The 20,198-nt window shown below is 49.7% G+C and overlaps 1 protein-coding gene across 3 annotated transcripts in view; it reads right to left on the bottom strand.

Annotated features, from left to right (window-relative positions):
* The window catches only part of ZC3H3 (zinc finger CCCH-type containing 3), a 361,466-nt gene that overhangs the window by 87,586 nt on the left and 253,682 nt on the right, over positions 1-20,198 (bottom strand). For all 3 annotated transcript variants that reach the window (XM_075581388.1, XM_075581387.1, XM_075581389.1), the window contains exons 7-9: positions 19,606-19,764; positions 18,000-18,069; positions 5,933-6,064 (exon numbers count right to left, since the gene is read on the bottom strand). In XM_075581388.1, coding sequence (XP_075437503.1) covers positions 5,933-6,064; positions 18,000-18,069; positions 19,606-19,764 — 361 coding nt within the window. The remainder of the gene's footprint in view (positions 1-5,932; positions 6,065-17,999; positions 18,070-19,605; positions 19,765-20,198) is intronic.

Here is a 20,198-nt window from a genome sequence, read left to right as displayed (position 1 = left end):
CCTGTTGGAGGCCCCTCAGGACTGGAGTTGGTCATCCCTGTGTTAAACAAGGGGCACAATGTCACTACAGGGACAGCAATGGAAACAGACAGAGGGGGGTCCTTTATACATTTCTATGTTGGGGACCACTTCAGTGCTGGAGGACACCCCAGTGTAATCCCATGTAACATGCAAGAGCCGGCGGAAGTCAATCTGCAAGTCATCAGGGACCAATGCAGATCCAATCTGCACAGTGTGAGGAACCACTGATCTAAGCACAGCACTAACAGAAACAGCAACAACAGGGTTTCATGTGAGCACACACACAGTCCGGCCGGCTGGCAGTGTTACCGGGACACCGCGAGCGGTACATACATTTATACGTGCAGGAGTGACCGGGAGGAACATGCTAATTAAGCACAGGCTTGGGCTTGTTACGGGTTCTCTCAGGAGGGAGGTTTCCGTTTGGTTTTGAGGATAAAGCCTCCAGGTGTAGCAATTTCTTTTATTTAAGTGAAATCACAAATCATTGCAACGGGTTTATATTAACCATTTATAGGCTGCAAAGTATGAGGAGACCTGTGTTTCCACGATAACGTTGTGGTGCAGAAATGCTTAATTTGCTATATTTTGTCATGTTAGAGGTCCATAGAGATCAGTTCACATCATTTATTTTTCCTAAATCAGATATATACGGTTATTGGACCAAAAGGAGAACTAGGGGTTTGTGAGGAAATATGTTACTAACACACAGAAAAGCTATATTTGAACTCCCATTTACCACTGGAAAGTGTTTTGGTGGAAATGCATTATCCATGCTGCACATTTCCCAGTCTAGCTCAGGGGAGGCCAACCCCAGTCACCAAGACCCCCCCAAAAGGTCAGGTTTTCAGGATATCCCAGCTTCAGCACAGGTGGCTCAATCAGAGGTTGCTTCTGCATAGGTGGCTCAATCAGTTCCTGCTTCAGCACAGGTGGCTCAATCAGAGGCTCAGTCATTGAATGACCCACCTGAGCTGAAGCTGGGATATCCCGAAAACAGGACCGGTCGGTGGTCCTTGAAGACTGTAGTTTGCCGTCCCTGGCCTAGCTAATCAAGGAGCCAATGACCGCTCCTGATGTATGACACCGGAGTGAAACCGATCTCAGGATCTCCTTCCAAAGCGGAAGAGATGTTTCAATGGAACCAGTGAAGGATGTTTCAGCATTGAAACGTGTGGCCTTTATCCCCATTTTTTATGGTGACAAAGAAACGCTAGATTTGAGTAAGAGAATGATCACATCTGGTGAACGCTTAGGTACAATTACAGTTACTGTAGGTGGAACAACAACCAGCAACAAACATACGTGGAAGATAGATAATAATCATTTCATAAAGCGCTTCTCTCCCAATGGGACTCACAATGACAGCACACAGCACACAGCACACAGCACACAGCACACAGCACACAGCACACAGCACACAGCACACAGCACACAGCACACAGCACAATGACAGCACACAGCACACAGCACATAGGAACGTTACAGGCACGGGTCCCTGCGCAGGTGAGCTTACACTCTATGATTTTGGTACCTGAGGCACAGGGAGATAAAGTGACTTGCTCAAGGTCACAAGGAGCCGACACAACAGCAGTGTGGGTTAGAGCAGGGGAGCGCAAACTTTTTGTGCTGCGCCCCCCTGTCTCTCTGCCCCCGGCTCTAGCGCCCCCCTGCCTTCCTTCAGCCGCGTCAGATGACGCTGCATGGGCATGTGACGTCAGGTCACATGGTGCCGCGGCGTCTATTGATGCCGCGTTGCCATGGCGACGCAACACAGGCGGCTGAATCCCGGTAAGTAAACAGTTGCAGGGGCCTCACGCGATCCCCCGGCATTTAATTTAAATGCCTGGGGGAAGAGCGCGGGGCCTCTGCAACTGCCCGCGCCCCCCCAGCACAATCTCCCGCCCCCCCTGGGGGTCGCGCCCCCCACTTTGCGCACCGCTGGGTTAGAGAGTCAGTATCTTTACTCCCTGAGCCACTGCTGTGGTCATTGGAACAACTTATTTTGCTTACATTTCCTACTTATTAGATGTAAAATACACAAACGCCACCTAAAAGCAAACGTTCATTCCTGCCTCTGCGGCTCCCCTGGGCTGTTCCCGTCTCAAACACCCCACGGGGTGAGGGGCACAGATCAGCATCTGTAAGAACGGGAATGAGTGAGCTGCAGCCTATGCACAAGCAGGTCTTAATGCAGGCGCGCTCAACTCCAGTCCTCAAGACCCCCCAACAGGTCAGGTTTTCAGGATATCCCTGCTTCAGCACAGGTGGCTCAATCAGTCCCTACTTCAGCACAGGTGGCTCAATCAATCAGTTTTAGCTTCAGCACTGGTGGCTCAATCAGTTCCAACTCCAGTCTTTGACTGAGCCACTGATTGAGCCACCTGTGCTGAAGCAGGGATATTCTGAAAACCTGACCTGTTGGTGGTATTTAGGGAGACAGGCAGGGATGGTAGGAGTACATGAACGTGATGGATCCTTTTGTGTACTACTCCAAACGTAACTATATAAATAGCAACTTAAAGCAGAGAGGTCAGCAGAGAGATGCCGCGTCTTGAACACATAGCTGCAGGAAATATACGTTGCCGTGGCTTGTATTTCTTGGGGATTTCTGATTCGGGAAAAGAAATCCTTACCTAAAGTGTGTGTCTAAGAGAGACGGGCACTCGCATAGGACACTGCTTTAGCTCTGTCACTTTACCCCCAACTCCATTCTTCCACATGATCAGAGTGGGGACCTGCACCCTAATAAGGCTGCAAACGAGGGGCGCAGAGTTTGCACCCCAGCAGCTTCTTGGAGACTTCCCCCTCTGCCCGCCCGGAACGTGCTGAATTCCTGGGCATTTGACATGTTATTCTGGGTAGAGCTCAAGCTTCCGGGAAAGTGAAAACATTCCTTCTGTCAGTCACGGGTGGAGAAGCAGAGACGTGGCTATGAAAGTACAGGCGACAGCGCTTCCACCAGCTCCGTTTAACAGGTTAGTGTTCAGGAATTCAGATTATTACACGTCCAGCATGCTGCCCAGGAGCGAAACGTCACCCAGCGTGTAGGAATAGCGCAATCAAGCAGCAGTCTGCCATAACCGGTTCTACAACAAGTGCGTTCACAATTTCTACCATTGGTTCCCATTGTTTTTGATCTTAATATCTTTATAAATGTGCAGGCTCTGGAGCCCTTGTTTATAATATTTATTTATAAAATGTGTCACCAGGAAGTAAGACATTGAGAGTTACCTCTCGTTTTCACGTATGTCTTGGGCAACGAGTTAAGACAAATAATACATGGTTACAAGTACAGTTACATAAGTGAGCAGGTTATACATTATATACAAGACATTGCATGCACAGTTAAAGAAAATATATATTATGGGCGTATGAAACAGTTACAGACCAGATTAAAGTGTGAGACACCCTTATAATGGCTATTTCCTCTCCTGGCAGTTAATATGATGGCATGCTCAATTTATCATTTCAAAGGAAGATTGTCATGAGAAAGAAGAAGTGCTCTGATTTTTCCCCAGATATATTTTGGGACAACTTCTGCTTAACCCCCCTCTGTAGACCAGAAGGTTGTGTCACCACACCTCCGTGGACACCCCACCTCCGTGGACACCCCACCTCCGTGGACACCCCACCTCCGTGGACACCCTACCTCCGTGGACACCCCACCTCCGGCACTTCCCGATCACGTGACTGCTCTGAGGAGCGATCATGTGATCATTTCCCTGATCCGGAAAGATGTGACGGGGAGGGGGGCACAACCTTATCACCTTACCAGTGTGGTATGCGATCAGCGCTGATTGGGTACACCCCCATAAAACCAAGCAATGACGTATGGTGTACATGCCAGGGGCCCATGGGGGCACTGGAGGGGGCAAAGCTCTCAAATAGCGGAGGGGATAAGCAGTAGCGATGTCAGACCAGACTGAGACGCTGTTATCAGTGTCAGAGACAGGATATTCGAGGCTCTGAAGTGCGACACGATGCATATTAAACCCTTTTCCCCATGCAATGTTAATTAAGCTGCATTTAGATTTACACCAAATCCTAACAGGTCTGTGCTTCCAAACTCGCGCCCCACAATGCCTTGCAGTAGTGGACAAGGCAGTTTAGGTTGCGACCCCCTCACGCAGCCGGCACATGCCATGCAGTTTGGTGCCTTACACAGCTTTCTACATCACAGGGATCTTTATTGTTGTTGAGGGTCTGTGCGGTCAGAAGATGGGGGTCTGAATAATCATGGGGAAGGGGAGGCCTGTGTGCGAGGTCAGGAGAGGCAGGGTGGGCCATGCGTGGTCAAGAGGGGAGGGCGGGGTCAGGAGAGGGAGGGCGGGGTCAGGAGAGGGAGGGTGGGCTCTAGGTGGTTAAGGGGAGGAGGGCAAGTTCTGCATGGTTAAGAGGGGGGAGGAGGGAGTTCTGATAGAGTATGGGCAGAGGTACATGCATGGGATCTGTGGGGTCAAGGGCGGACAGGGGTTGTGAGTGGCCAAGAGGCGGGGAACGTGGAGGACTGGGTGATCTAGAAGGAATGTCCTAGGTGGTCTAGAAGGGGGGGGGGGGTCAGAATGGTTTAGAAGGGGGGGGTCTGTATGGTCAAGAAGGGGTCCTATATGGTCACAATAGGGGGGCCTAAATGGTCAAAAAGGGGGGCATAAATGGTCAAAAAGGGGGGCCTATATGGTCACAAAGTGGGGCCTATATGGTCAAAAAGTGGGGCCTATATGGTCAAAAAGTGGGGCCTATATGGTCAAAAAGTGGGGCCTAAATGGTCAAAAAGGGGGGCCTATATGGTCAAAAAGGGGGGCCTATATGGTCAAAAAGGGGGGCCTATATGGTCAAAAAGGGGGGCCTATATGGTCAAAAAGGGGGGCCTATATGGTCAAAAACAGGGGCCTATATGATCAAAAACAGGGGACCAAGGCTAAATTTTTAAAGCTTCCTGTGACTGAACTCCAAATCAGAACCAACACTAACACCACCCCAACTCCTGTAACTAGTTTTAAATACCTGAGCATATGGTTTGACTCCCACTTAACATTCGGGATGTACATTGATACCCTGACATCCAAAACCTATGCCAAACTAGGGGTACTTTACAGGAACAAATCCTCCCTAAGTCTGCTGGTCACGAAGCGTATCGCACAGCAGATGCTAATGCCAATTATCGACTATGGGGACATAGTATACGGCTCAGCACCCCAAACCCACCTTTCCAAACTTGATACCCTCTACAATTCAATATGCCATTTTGTTCTCCAATGCAACTACAACACACATCACTGCGAAATGCTCAAAGAACTAGATTGGTCATCACTTGAGTCTATGCGCAAAGTTAATCTTTCCTGTCTTGCCTTCAAATATTTTCTGGGCAAGCTACCCAGCTATCTGAACAAGCTCCTCACCCCTACCACATGCAACACTTATCATCTGAGATAGGAGTCCAAAAGGCTCAACAAAGTATCCGGCTGCTCCTCCTTCTCTTACCGTGCCCCCCAAAACTGGAACAACCTACTGGAGACTCTCACATCCACCACCAGTTTCAGTTCTTTCAAAACTAAGGCTGTCTCCCATTTGAATGTAGTCTGTAACTGTTACATCCGCCTATAACATATACTGTACTATGTGTTACTGTGCATGCAATGTCTTGTATAGAATGTATACCCTGCTCACTTAACGTAACAATGTATTTGTAAGCATGCATTTGTCATAATGGTTATTTTGTGCCCAGGACATACTTGGAAACGAGAGGTACCTCTCAGTGTATTACTTCCTGGTAAAACATTTGATAAATAAACTATACGGTCAGAAGAAAGGGTCTTTGTGGTCATTAACTCTTTTAGCGTAGTAATGACTTATCTGGCGAGTGCATGGTCACACTACTTGCTGCCACATTGCCCACTTCTATGCTCACCTTCTCTCCCATGGGACAATAGCCCTTCAGGAAATCTTGGCAGATCTCAGCCTTTCTGGAGACGTAAACATGGCTGTACGGGCAGTCGTTATTGTGACAGATCCCCTTCAGGAAGTAGGAGCACACGGGCATCTGAAGAGACAAGAAAACATCAGAACGGTTTATGCGCAGATAAAGATCAGAGGGCACAGCAGTCTACTGATCAGATTTCAGAGAAGCCAAGCGCACAGTAAAAGTAAAGTCGCCCAGAAGGAAGGTATAACTAGCACACACTGGGCCTGTGCCATTGATAATCCTCCTTAGGAGTGGTCCCATTCAATACCAATCAGATACATGCAGATAAAAGCAGGACAGCTCAGTCTTATGGAAGCCAATCAACCCAAGGGAGTCCATAGGGGGGGGGGGGGGGCGGTGAAAGCCTTCAGTTGGTAGCTGGCTTTACACATGTGAGGCTATACAACGTGTGTAATACAGTTGGCGGAAGTTTAAAGGTGTTCATCCCTTCCCGAGAAAATCCAGAAACTCCAGCTATTCACAAACATGAGCATGCATCTACATGTCAGATGCATTGAATATGGCTTGGTACCACCATGGCCCGACTGGAACTCCCCCAGGATCCCGGAGGCTTGAGAGCCAATGGATTGCAAAATACACAACGAGTATTTAGGCCCAGTCACAGCACAATGTGTTAGATACAGCCAGTGAGACGTATGGATGCACTACTGAGAACCAACAACTCGAGGCATCGCTACGTGTATGACGACTCGATTGGCCCAACAAGCAATGTCACCCTCCTAATTTATTGGCCTGGACTATTGCAGTGCTGTGGTGCGATGTAAGAGGATGCGGTGCGATGTGGTGCGATGTAAGAGGATTGCGCTGCGCTGTGGTGCGATGTAAGAGGATGCAGTGCTGTGGTGCGATGTAAGAGGATGCAGTGATGTGGTGCGATGTAAGAGGATGCAGTGCTGTGGTGCGATGTAAGAGGATGCAGTGCTGCGCTGCGATGTGGTGCGATGTAAGAGGATGCAGTGCTGCGCTGCGATGTGGTGCGATGTAAGAGGATGCAGTGCTGCGCTGCGATGTGGTGCGATGTAAGAGGATGCAGTGCTGCGCTGCGATGCAGTGCTGCGCTGCGATGTGGTGCGATGTAAGAGGATGCAGTGCTGCGCTGCGATGTGGTGCGATGTAAGAGGATGCAGTGCTGCGCTGCGATGTGGTGCGATGTAAGAGGATGCAGTGCTGCGCTGCGATGGTGTGCGATGTAAGAGGATGCAGTGATGCGCTGCGATGTAAGAGGATGCAGTGCTGTGCTGCGATGGTGTGCGATGTAAGAGGATGCAGTGCTGCGCTGCGATGGTGTGCGATGTAAGAGGATGCAGTGCTGCGCTGCGATGTGGTGCGATGTAAGAGGATGCAGTGCTGCGCTGCGATGTGGTGCGATGTAAGAGGATGCAGTGCTGCGCTGCGATGGTGTGCGATGTAAGAGGATGCAGTGCTGCGCTGCGATGTGGTGCGATGTAAGAGGATGCAGTGCTGCGCTGCGATGTGGTGCGATGTAAGAGGATGCAGTGCTGCGCTGCGATGTGCTGCGATGTAAGAGGATGCAGTGCTGCGCTGCGATGTGGTGCGATGTAAGAGGTGCGATGTAAGAGGATGCAGTGCTGCGCTGCGATGTGGTGCGATGTAAGAGGATGCAGTGCTGCGCTGCGATGTGCTGCGATGTAAGAGGATGCAGTGCTGCGCTGCGATGTGGTGCGATGTAAGAGGATGCAGTGCTGCGCTGCGATGTGGTGCGATGTAAGAGGATGCAGTGCTGCGCTGCGATGTGGTGCGATGTAAGAGGATGCAGTGCTGCGCTGCGATGTGGTGCGATGTAAGAGGATGCAGTGCTGCGCTGCGATGTGCTGCGATGTAAGAGGATGCAGTGCTGCGCTGCGATGTTAGAGGTGCGATGTAAGAGGTGCGATGTAAGAGGATGCACAGCTGGAAAATAAAGACAAGGTGGGAATGTGGATTAATCTTCATCAGAGACTCCCAACTCCAGTCCTCAAAGACTACCAACACGTTAGGTTTCCCGGATATTCCTGCTTCAGCACGTGGCTCAATCAGTCCCAGCTTCAGCACAGGTGGCACAATCAGCCCCAGCTTCAGCACAGGTGGCTCAGTAAGTGGCTCAGACTTCGACCTGTGCTGAAGCAGGGATATCCCGAAAGCCTGACCTGTTGGTAGCCCTTGAGGACTAGAGTTGGAAACCCCTGATTTACATGATCCATGTTGTTTCCTGGGTCACCTTACCCACTCTAACATACGACTCCTGCATGAGCCCCCAACATGCATCTCTGGGACGGTCAGTGAAGGCCACCCCTATTTTGCTCGGATCTTAAGAGGCGTTTTCGTCCAGTCGCATCACGGCAGTGGTGTCAACCAACGTAATTGCGGCTTGCCCGCGGGGATCGGGAGCCCCCAATCTAAAGTATCCTTGTGTCGGCGCCCCCCACATTCTGTGCGATAACAGCGCATGTTACTTGCGCTCAGAAGCTCCTTACTTGGCTTCTCGTCCCTCCGGTGGAAGAATCCTACGCATGAAGCAAATCGCTCGTCACTTAAGAGGCGGCAGTAATCCTTATTTACATACCAATATACGGTTCATATTGCAGACATTCATGTATATCCCCGTTATTTGCCTGACGCAGGCGATTCTCACGGCAAGAGCGTATTTTGGAAGTACTGATTACACATCCCAATTTGGGGGGTTTCTGATTGACAGACACGTCTGCCGTGTGAAGTCCGTCTTATAGCCTGAAGTTTCATTACATGTCGTGTGCAAATCACACAGCGCTATAAAAAGGGGGCTCGTAGGGACGAAGGGATTCATGGCAATGCAATCACCTCTCAGACTGCCTCTTTCTGGGGAAGCAATGTGATCAGGAATCGCTAATACACCCATAAAAGGCAGCTGATGGGGCTTTCCATCAGACACCTGTCTCTGCGGCTGTAAAGCTGACAGTCCTATAACTTTCACCTGGGAGTGGGACTCTTTCCTGCTGCCGCGCCTGTGCGCCCAAAACTTTCCCATGTCCCATCTGCCCAGCGACTGCTAACCAGGCTCATCCGGGCTCGCCAACTCCGGTCCTCTAGGGCAACCAACAGGTCAGGTTTTTAGGATATCCCTGCTTCGCACAGGCGGCTCAGTCATGGACTGAGCCACAGATTGAGGCACCTGAGCTGAAGCAAGGATATCCTGGAAACCTGACCTGTTGGTGGCCCTTGAGGAGTGGAGTTGGCCGCCCCTGTACTAGGTTGTCATACTGTAGGTTTCACTGTACAGTACAGGCCTTTCAGGGCAGAGAAAGTGCAGACTATAATTTGCATTGTTTGTTCTGCAGCAACACAAACATGCCCTATAGTTACAGAAGTACATAACGTTTCTAACCCAACACGTCTGTTCCTTACACGTAGCATGATATTGCATTTATGGTACAATATGGCAGCACCTACGGCAAATCCGTCTCAGAACGCCACCGAATTATGATTCTTTTATATCTCTAGGACTGACACCATCAGCCTCTCCCCCAGCACCACGCACCATCAGCCTCTCCCCCAGCACCACGCACCATCAGCCTCTCCCCCAGCACCACGCACCATCAGCCTCTCCCCCAGCACCACGCACCATCAGCCTCTCCCCCAGCACCACGCACCATCAGCCTCTCCCCCAGCACCACGCACCATCAGCCTCTCCCCCAGCACCACGCACCATCAGCCTCTCCCCCAGCACCACGCACCATCAGCCTCTCCCCCAGCACCACGCACCATCAGGCTCTCCCCCAGCACCACGCACCATCAGGCTCTCCCCCCAGCACCGCGCACCATCAGACTCTCCCCCAGCACCACGCACCATCAGACTCTCCCCCCAGCACCGCGCACCATCAGCCTCTCCCCCAGCACCACGCACCATCAGACTCTCCTCCAGCACCACGCACCATCAGCCTCTCCCCCAGCACCACGCACCATCAGCCTCTCCCCCAGCACCACGCACCATCAGCCTCTCCCCCAGCACCACGCACCATCAGCCTCTCCCCCAGCACCACGCACCATCAGCCTCTCCCCCAGCACCACGCACCATCAGCCTCTCCCCCAGCACCACGCACCATCAGCCTCTCCCCCAGCACCACGCACCATCAGCCTCTCCCCCAGCACCATGCACCATCAGCATCTCCCCCAGCACCACGCACCATCAGCCTCTCCCCCAGCACCACGCACCATCAGCCTCTCCCCCAGCACCACGCACCATCAGCCTCTCCCCCAGCACCACGCACCATCAGCCTCTCCCCCAGCACCACGCACCATCAGACTCCCCCCAGCTTTCAGATGTTTCAAAACTCCCTGAAACCTCACCTTCCCAAGGAAGCTTACTCGCCATCTCTCGAACATACAACTCCCCTGCCCCTCCAACCCTACTGGGACCAGCTGTGCGGCTGGACCAATCTCCACCCCGCCTCCCGTCCCAAAACCTTAATGGCTTCAGCCTGTATGTAACGGCTTGTGCTTCTGTAATGTACATAACCCCCTTGTACCGCGCGGCGGTATATGTTGCCGCTTCCCACATAAATGAGAATATTTACTTGAACTGTACGCCTCTGTATTAAAGTTATCCTAACATCCATTCCCCTGTACCACTCGCCACACTACGGAACCCCCGCTAATGCACTCCTTCCACTTATTGAGAATACAGTCAGCTCTCTGCTTGAAGATCCCTTCCCCGATACCTACGCATTGGCTGGCAAGGCCAATACCCCCAGTCACTGAAACGGAGGGGCCCTGGTGCTAAGAAACAGGTGGTGCCTGGAAGATAGACACCTACAAACGAGGGGAGAAGGCACAGGGAGGGTTGCTGCTTTACAGTACTACAAGTATTGAGTGATGCCAGACATTATACAGCACTGAATGTGTACGGGCTTCGCACGCGGCCGGCTAATGAACCCAAAAGCCGACGAGCCTTTCCAAATTGCTCACCGCAGACTTCTTTCTTTTGCTTATTTTTATTAGGGAGAAAAATGCTGATTCGTTCCAAGTCCCTCAAGGGGAAAAGCTGTTGTAACAGCAGCAGGAGAGGTGGAGGCAGCCCTGGGAGCGGAGTCTCTTCTTAACCTCCGCGCGCAGAACACATCCATTCACATTTACAGTGCTCACTAAATCTCTGCATACAGCAACTTCAGCCCGGCCTCAGACACAACACTCCCACATTAAAATTAATAGCACCATCTGAAGTGAGCTGGTGCACAAATGAGCCTTATCTATTTCACAGCTGTAAAGGATGTCTCTATTATATCAAATTATCTCCTGGGGGGGAAAGAGCGGCCTAATAACAGCACTTTATTCCTATGTGGTGAAACGAACGCACAACGCTGAGCGGAGCAGAATGCAGGCACAGCAAGGTCCCGGCCGCAAGAGCTTACAATCCAAAGTTTGCTGCATGGTGCATGAGGAGATAAAGTGGTTAGGCACAAAGTCGCACTGTGTACAGATAGTGTTGCGGGGTATCTATAATTCGGAATTGGACCCCCCCCCCCCACCCTCCCCTGGCAGCAATAACCCTCCGGCACCTGGGCAGTCGTGGTCCCGACATCGAAAACAGCAAGTCTTTCGGCATCTGTTTTGGATAATACATTAGCCGCTGTGCCGCACGTCCTCCTCAGTGGTTAAGACACAGGCCTTGTACTGTACCCCTTGGGTGACCCGTAGCATAGCTACCACGTCACTGAGTCTGACACACCAGGGGCCCCATTACGTAGTCCTCATTTTCTAGGGGAGACCGCGTTGTGGGGCTCCCCCACATCTGGTCGGCTGAAGAATGGAAAAATAAGACTCCTCCTCCGTCCCGCCCTCTGTGATACAGCAGTCATGTGATCTCTCTCTAGGAGCGGACACGCGACTGCAAAAGTGCCGGAGGAGCACTGACACTCTCCTGGAGCGGACCCTCCGGTACTCACAGGGTTAAGGGAATAGATGGATCAAAAAGACCATTTAAAAATCAGCGCAATCATGCCAAATATGAAGAGGGGAAAAAATCAGTCATATAATATATATAGAAAAATATGTATTCAATAGATTGATGCATTACAGACCGATAAGGAGACAACAGGCCCACGTGTGGCATCCCGACGCGTTGCACGCTCAAACTGGCGCTTCGGGTGAGCGCCATTTTATTTATTTACATTTCTTTCATCTTTGGCTGTAGTGTGCTGCTTTTGTTATAAAATGCTGTGTTCTGTATTTGAAGACATTATTCTGCAACACGCTATGAATGCAAGACTTCCGGGGCGATGCTGGCGCACCATGCCCTCTACCAATAAGGCAGACACATGCGGGGTGGAAGAATCCAAGTGCTGTATATACAGAGAGTGGACGGTATCACCTAGTCCTGCTGAGCAGGACATCTGAGAGCAGGAAGAAGTCCTTTTCCTAGTGCTGTATATACAGAGACTGGACGGTATCTCCTACTCCCGCTGAGCAGGACCGACCTGAGAGCAGGAAGAAGTCCATTCCCAAGTGCTGTATATACAGAGAGTGGACGGTATCACCTTGTCCTGCTGAGCAGGACATCTGAGAGCAGGAAGAAGTCCATTTCCTAGTGCTGTATATACAGAGACTGGACGGTATCACCTAGTCCCGCTGAGCAGGACCGACCTGAGAGCAGGAAGAAGTCCATTCCCAAGTGCTGTATATACAGAGTGGACGGTATCTTCTAGTCCCGCTGCGCTGGACCGACCTGAGAGCAGGAAGAAGTCCATTCCCTAGTGCTGTATATACAGAGAGTGGACGGTATCTCCTAGTCCCGCTGAGCTGGACCGACCTGAGAGCAGGAAGAAGTCCATGCCCTAGTGCTGTATATACAGAGAGTGGACGGTATCTCCTACTCCCGCTGAGCAGGACCGACCTAAGACCAGGAAGAAGTCCATTCCCTAGTGCTGTATATACAGAGAGTGGACGCTATGCAGGACCGACCTGAGAGCAGGAAGAAGTCCCTTCCCTAGTGCTGTATATACAGAGAGTGGACGGTATCTCCTACTCCCGCTGAGCAGGACACCTGAGAGCAGGAAGAAGTCCATTCCCTAGTGCTGTATATACAGAGAGTGGACGGTATCTCCTACTCCCGCTGAGAAGGACCGACCTGAGAGCAGGAAGAAGTCCATTCCCTAGTGCTGTATATACAGAGAGTGGACGGTATCTACTACTCCCACTGAGCAGGACAACTGAGAGCAGGAAGAAGTCAATTCCCTAGTGCTGTATATACAGAGAGTGGACGGTATCTCCTACTCCCGCTGAGAAGGACCGACCTGAGAGCAGGAAGAAGTCCATTCCCTAGTGCTGTATATACAGAGAGTGGACGCTATGCAGGACCGACCTGAGAGCAGGAAGAAGTCCCTTCCCTAGTGTGTTAAATACAGAGAGTGGACGGTATCTCCTACGCCCGCTGAGCAGGACTGACCTGAGAGCAGGAAGAAGTCCATTCCCTAGTGCTGTATATACAGAGTGTGGACGGTATCTCCTACTCCCACTGAGCAGGACACCTGAGAGCAGGAAGAAGTCCATTCCCTAGTGCTGTATATACAGAGAGTGGACGGTATCTCCTACTCCCGCTGAGCAGGACACCTGAGAGCAGGAAGAAGTCCATTCCCTAGTGCTGTATATACAGAGAGTGGACGGTATCTCCTACTCCCGCTGAGAAGGACCGACCTGAGAGCAGGAAGAAGTCCATTCCCTAGTGCTGTATATACAGAGAGTGGACGGTATCTACTACTCCCGCTGAGCAGGACACCTGAGAGCAGGAAGAAGTCTATTCCTTAGTGCTGTATATACAGAGAGTGGACGGTATCTCCTAGTCCCACTGAGCTGGACCGACCTGAGAGCAGGAAGAAGTCCATTCCCTAGTGCTGTATATACAGAGAGTGGACGGTATCTCCTAGTCCCGCTGAGCAAGACCGACCTGAGAGCAGGAAGAAGTCCATTCCCTAGTGCTGTATATACAGAGACTGGACGGTATCTTCTACTCCAGCTGAGCAGGACACCTGAGAGCAGGAAGAAGTCCATTCCCTAGTGCTGTATATACAGAGAGTGGACGGTATCTCCTACTCACGCTGAGCAGGACTGACCTGAGAGCAGAAAGAAGTCCATTCCCAAGTGCTGTATATATAGAGAGTGGACGGTATCTCCTAGTCCCACTGAGCAGGACCGACCTGAGAGCAGGAAGATGTCCATTCCCTAGTGCTGTATATATAGAGAGTGGACGGTATCTCCTAGTCCCGCTGAGCAAGACCGACCTGAGAGCAGGAAGAAGTCCATTCCCTAGTGCTGTATATACAGAGACTGGACGGTATCTTCTACTCCAGCTGAGCAGGACACCTGAGAGCAGGAAGAAGTCCATTCCCTAGTGCTGTATATACAGAGAGTGGACGGTATCTCCTACTCACGCTGAGCAGGACTGACCTGAGAGCAGAAAGAAGTCCATTCCCAAGTGCTGTATATACAGAGAGTGGACGGTATCTCCTAGTCCCACTGAGCAGGACCGACCTGAGAGCAGGAAGATGTCCATTCCCTAGTGCTGTGTTTGTAGTTACTTTCACGGGATGGATCTGGGTTGAAGATCAGCACAGGATATTACATTCTCTGCCCAAGCTGCAGTACTCGAGTTGTGTTGTGCATTGTGTTGTGCATTGCCGGTGCTATGGAACAGGTTACACATTGAGGAGGTCCTGTGTTGTGTTCTGTGCAGCACGCACAAGAGGGTCAAAGTTCAAAATGATTAGGACAAGCAAAGACAATGATGTAGCAATGTTCCTTTTCCCCATAGAGGCCTTATTGTGCGATATGTCGGATCTGTACCAACATGGCCATTAAATCCGATGGAAACCCGGTTATATTCTACGCTAAAAAAGGATATGCTGGGGTAATAATGTCGCACTACATCGTTATTACGTGGGGCACACAGTATGCTCACACCATATTTAAAAAAACACATTAAAAATGGAAGCCAGATGACACAAATATCCGTTATATCCCACAGTAAGAGGAAGGGTATCCAGGCTTCTCGGGATAAGATTAGGTAAACGCTGGATCAGCTCACCAGTTCCAGTTGTTGCCACTTGATCAGGATAAAGGGTCCCAAAGGCAGCAGAAGCTGTCCCCTGAATGAATATCTGTTTCTGCTTTCCATGTCTACTCTTTCAGGGGGGCCTGCAACACTCGACAAAGCATGTGTGTAACACGGCATGTGTCTAGTGCACAGGGAGGATGTGCTGAAGTGACAGCATAGGGGCTTATTCACAAACCCTTTCTGAAATTATTCTGGCCCATAATTCTGAGCCTTCCTATCGAAATAAAAATACATTCAATAATGTTTAACCTTCCTATATGTATGTAATTTCTAACCATTTCTATCTAGCAGAGAGTAAGCACCCCGCCCTGTGCACTTCCAGGCTCTCACACACAACAGCTGACATGGACGAGACTCCAGTACTACTGTGTTAAGTCCACTTGCACAGCACCAGACCTTGTCACTTGCATCCCGAATAAGAACCATTTCACTTTGTAATATGTGCACGTGGATTCATGGATACCACGGTACAATAATCCCACGGAGTGAGATGTCACGGCTCAACATACGGACTTGGAAAAGTGAAGTCAAATCAGATCAAAAATGTGCTAGAAAAAGATGAGACTGCCTTTCACATAGAGACCCCACTCCGAACAAGTATCACGTGACAAACCAGTGCACAAGATAATATTTAACAAACACAAAGGATTCTGGGAAAGGTATTGCTTTTCTGCAGAAACCGGGACACTGCCAAGAGGATGTGATTCCACAGAAGCCTTCCCAACGCTGGTCTGTTAACGCCACTTGTCTTGCTCTCTTCCCTCGACCTCACTTTGATAAACGAGTCTGCGATAACCTGCTTGATTACCAGTTGAGGTTAAGTGAAAGCTACAACACGGGACACCTCCTCGGTCTCGACTCCAACGCCTCCCACAGCGACGTATAAATCATGAAATGCAAGAGCTTAAAGGGGAAGGCACTTCTAGGACCAAAGCATACTAATGGCGTACAAACTGCAAGCAAACAAGTTCCCCAGGGAGTGGGAGATGCAATGTTCTGTCTCTGGTTTAAAATATATATTGCCATGCTCAGTAGCACGCCTCTGTGACACTTATATGCTTATATACAGTGGTTGACAAATCACCAAAAAATCTACTCGCCACCTAGTACTAAACGTGTGCGGCTTGGGCCAATATTTACTCGCCCGGGGGTTAAATCCACTCGCCCGGGGCGAGCAAATGTATAGGTTTGTCGAACACTGCTTATATATATGTTGTGGTTATTTTGGGGGTTCAATATGAGCTTGTAGGTGTTCTGTATGTTTTACAATTCTTGTTCAGCTGGTCTTAGCTGATTGGAGGGTGGCTCCTCCTACCTAGTTTGAAGCTCACCCCCTCCCACATTTAAATGGTTAAAAGCTCACTCCATTGCATCTCCCACTCTCAGGGGAACTTGCTTGCAGTTTGATTGTGACAACTCTAATGCAGAGTGGTTTTCCTGGTAATGTACAGGTTAATAAGAGCTTCAATCAGACTTAGAACTATGCAACTAATTTTGACAGATTTATTATAAATCTGTATATATATATATATATATATATATATATATATATATATGTGTGTGTATATATATATATATATATATATATATATGTGTGTGTGTATATATATATATATATATATATTTATATATATATATATATATATATATATATACATACACATATATATATATACACACATATATATATATATATACACATATATATATACACATACACATATATATATACACATACACATATATATATACACATACACATATATATACACATACACATACATATATACATACACATATATATATATACACATACACGCACATACGCAAATCTTTACATGCAAGCTTTGTCAAAAAACATTTGTGACGCAATTTCTGTATACCATTAACCAAATAGTTAAAATAAGATTAGAATTACACGCAGCTTGTTGAAATGAAAATCAGACCCTCTCCATTTTCCATTGGACCCAAATAAATTACATAAATAATAATAATACTTTAATTCCAGGGGTGCTTGGATTTTTCTAGTGAAGCTACCAATTGATGAGTCGTTTACATTGTTTAATTACTTGTAATATGTTCCTTGCCCTTTAGAGTTCTTGTTATCGCATGAATATAACTGGTTTCCCCAGAATGCTTCAATCGCCCTTAAAGTACTTGGCTTTTTGTCTAAAGGTTTACTTTTTATGTAAAACGGAAAGAGTCAAAAATAATCAAGTAGGGGGAACAGTTAATGTTTACAGAAAAAAAAAATAGAACTGTGACCCAACCGGGGAAACAATAACACATACAGTCCCAATGTACACATGACATGTACGGCTAGGGGCACACACCTAACCAACGGCTGCGGCCGTGCTTCCAACGTCGCAGTGATCAAGTCTACGCTTCAAAGGCTGTTTAATGTAATGTACAGGACGAGCAAAACATGGCTAGCGGGTCTCACAGGGGAGTAAGGGATCAGAACTCACAATACACAACTTAGACAAATGAACGAGAACAGCAACACAAACGGTCTACTAACAATCCCTGCTGTGGCAGGAAGCTGGGATTTCACGCGGTGACAGTGAAACAATGCATTTAGGGGCTTATTCGAGGAGCGTCTGATTCCCCTTTCACCATTCAGGCCGCCGATCAGGTGCTTTTTCGGCCGGTATTCCCCGTTGACCAGGTTAGGAAATTTCAGCCAAAAAAAAAAAGGAGCGATCGGCCGCTCCGGCCGATAAATAAGAAACCCATTAAAGTACGGTCACGCCACCGAAATGTAATAAATCAGAGGGGTGGGAAGAGGGGGTTCTTGGGCAGTACAGAGAAAGGACGCAGTTTGGAAGCAGCTATTTAAAAAACAGACAATATGCAGTACACGCGTGTTCTCCTGCGTGTGATACGTCCCACACACAAATAAATACTGACCTTGTCTTTGGAAACTTTGTGGGAAAAGGGGCACGTGCCATCCGTCTGCTTACAGGTGCCCCGCAGAAACCTATCCGTGGGGGAGAGATGGGCAGAGATCAGCCCACTGTTCTGTATTTGGTGCATACACCCATTATTACCCACCCCTTTCTATCACCTGCCAACTTGGACCAGCCCAGGGGCGGCCAACTCCAGTCCACAAGGGCCTCCGACAGGTCAGGCTTTCAGGATATCCCTGCTTCAGCACAGGTGGCTCAATCAGTGGCTCAATCTTTGACAGCCACCTGTGCTGAAGCAGGGATATCCCGAAAGCCTGACCTGTTGGTGGCCCTTGAGGACTGGAGTTGGACACTCCTGGACTATAGTAAAAAAATTATCAAAATAAATGTGTCCCATACCCCGCCTCAGGGTCCCATACCCCGCCTCAGGGTCCCATACCCCGCCTCAGGGTCTCATACCCCGCCTCAGGGTCCCATACCCCGCCTCAGGGTCCCATACCCCGCCTCAGGGTCTCATACCCCGCCTCAGGGTCCCATACCCCGCCTCAGGGTCCCATACCCCGCCTCAGGGTCCCATACCCCGCCTCAGGGTCCCATACCCCGCCTCAGGGTCCCATACCCCGCCTCAGGGTCCCATACCCCGCCTCATTGTCCCATACCCCGCCTCAGGGTCCCATACCCCGCCTCAGGGTCTCATACCCCGCCTCAGGGTCTCATACCCCGCCTCAGGGTCCCATACCCCGCCTCAGGGTCCCATACCCCGCCTCAGGGTCCCATACCCCGCCTCAGGGTCCCATACCCCGCCTCAGGGTCTCATACCCCGCCACAGGGTCTCATACCCCGCCTCAGGGTCGCTAACTAGGTTTAGTGGAAACGCCTTTTACCACCGTGTTTACCGCCTGAGCTCAGGGGCGTAGCTGCCTTACCCTGTTTAGGGCTCGGTGTAAGAGTTACCTTCTGGCTTTTCCTGGCTAACTATGTATATCATTCTAATTTGTTTAACGGTAAAGTATTGCGATGCCCGTACGTGGAGGCGTGGGCGATGCCCCGTACGTGGAGGCGTGGGCGATGCCCCGTACGTGGAGGCGTGGGCGATGCCCCGTACGTGGAGGCGTGGGCGATGCCCCGTACGTGGAGGCGTGGGCGATGCCCCGTACGTGGAGGCGTGGGCGATGCCCCGTACGTGGAGGCGTGGGCGATGCCCCGTACGTGGAGGCGTGGGGGATGCCCCGTACGTGGAGGCGTGGGCGATGCCCCGTACGTGGAGCCGTGGGCGATGCCCCGTACGTGGAGGCGTGGGCGATGCCCCGTACGTGGAGGCGTGGGTTTACTCAAAAAATAAATGATCATTTTTTGTATGACTCCCCCAACAGGTCAGGTTTTCAGTATATCCCTGCTTCAGCACAGGAGGCTCAGTCTTTGACTGAGCCTCTGAATGAGCCACCTGTGCTGAAGCATTGATATCCTGAAAGCCTGGCCTGTTGGTCGCCGGAGTGCTGGAGTTGGCCGCCCCTGCATTAGAATGACACAGGAGGCACAGGAGGCACAGGAGACACAGGAGGCACAGGAGGCACAGGAGACACAGGAGGCACAGGGCAGTCTCTCACCTGGTGCATACAGCCACTTTGTCCGCGTCATGGATGTAGGGGCAGTTCTGGCCACGGTTGCACTTCCCGAAGCGATTGTAATACATACAGTACTCTTTCTTCTTCTCCTTCTTCTGCTTGGCCTGGCGGATGATAGCCAGGCTGCGCTGCACCGCTCGGCTGTGGGGAAATACATTATACTGGCATCGTGCTATACAGAGTGAGCACCATTAAATATTATACACATTACACTGGCATCGTACTATACAGAGTGAGCACCATTAAATATTATACACATTACACTGGCATCGTACTATACAGAGTGAGCACCATTAAATATTATACAATCATACAGTGGCACATACAATGTGTATAATAACATATTATACAATCATATAGTGGTACATACAATGTGTATAATAACATATTATACAATCATATAGTGGTACATACAATGTGTATAATAACATATTATACAATCATATAGTGGTACATACAATGTGTATAATAACATATTATACAATCATATAGTGGTACATACGTGTATAATAACATATTATACAATCATATAGTGGTACATACGTGTATAATAACATATTATACAATCATATAGT

The sequence above is a fragment of the Ascaphus truei genome, chromosome 2, assembly GCF_040206685.1.
Source record: "Ascaphus truei isolate aAscTru1 chromosome 2, aAscTru1.hap1, whole genome shotgun sequence".
Classification (NCBI taxonomy): Eukaryota; Metazoa; Chordata; class Amphibia; order Anura; family Ascaphidae; genus Ascaphus; species Ascaphus truei.
This window is presented reverse-complemented; position numbering and strand designations above follow the sequence as displayed.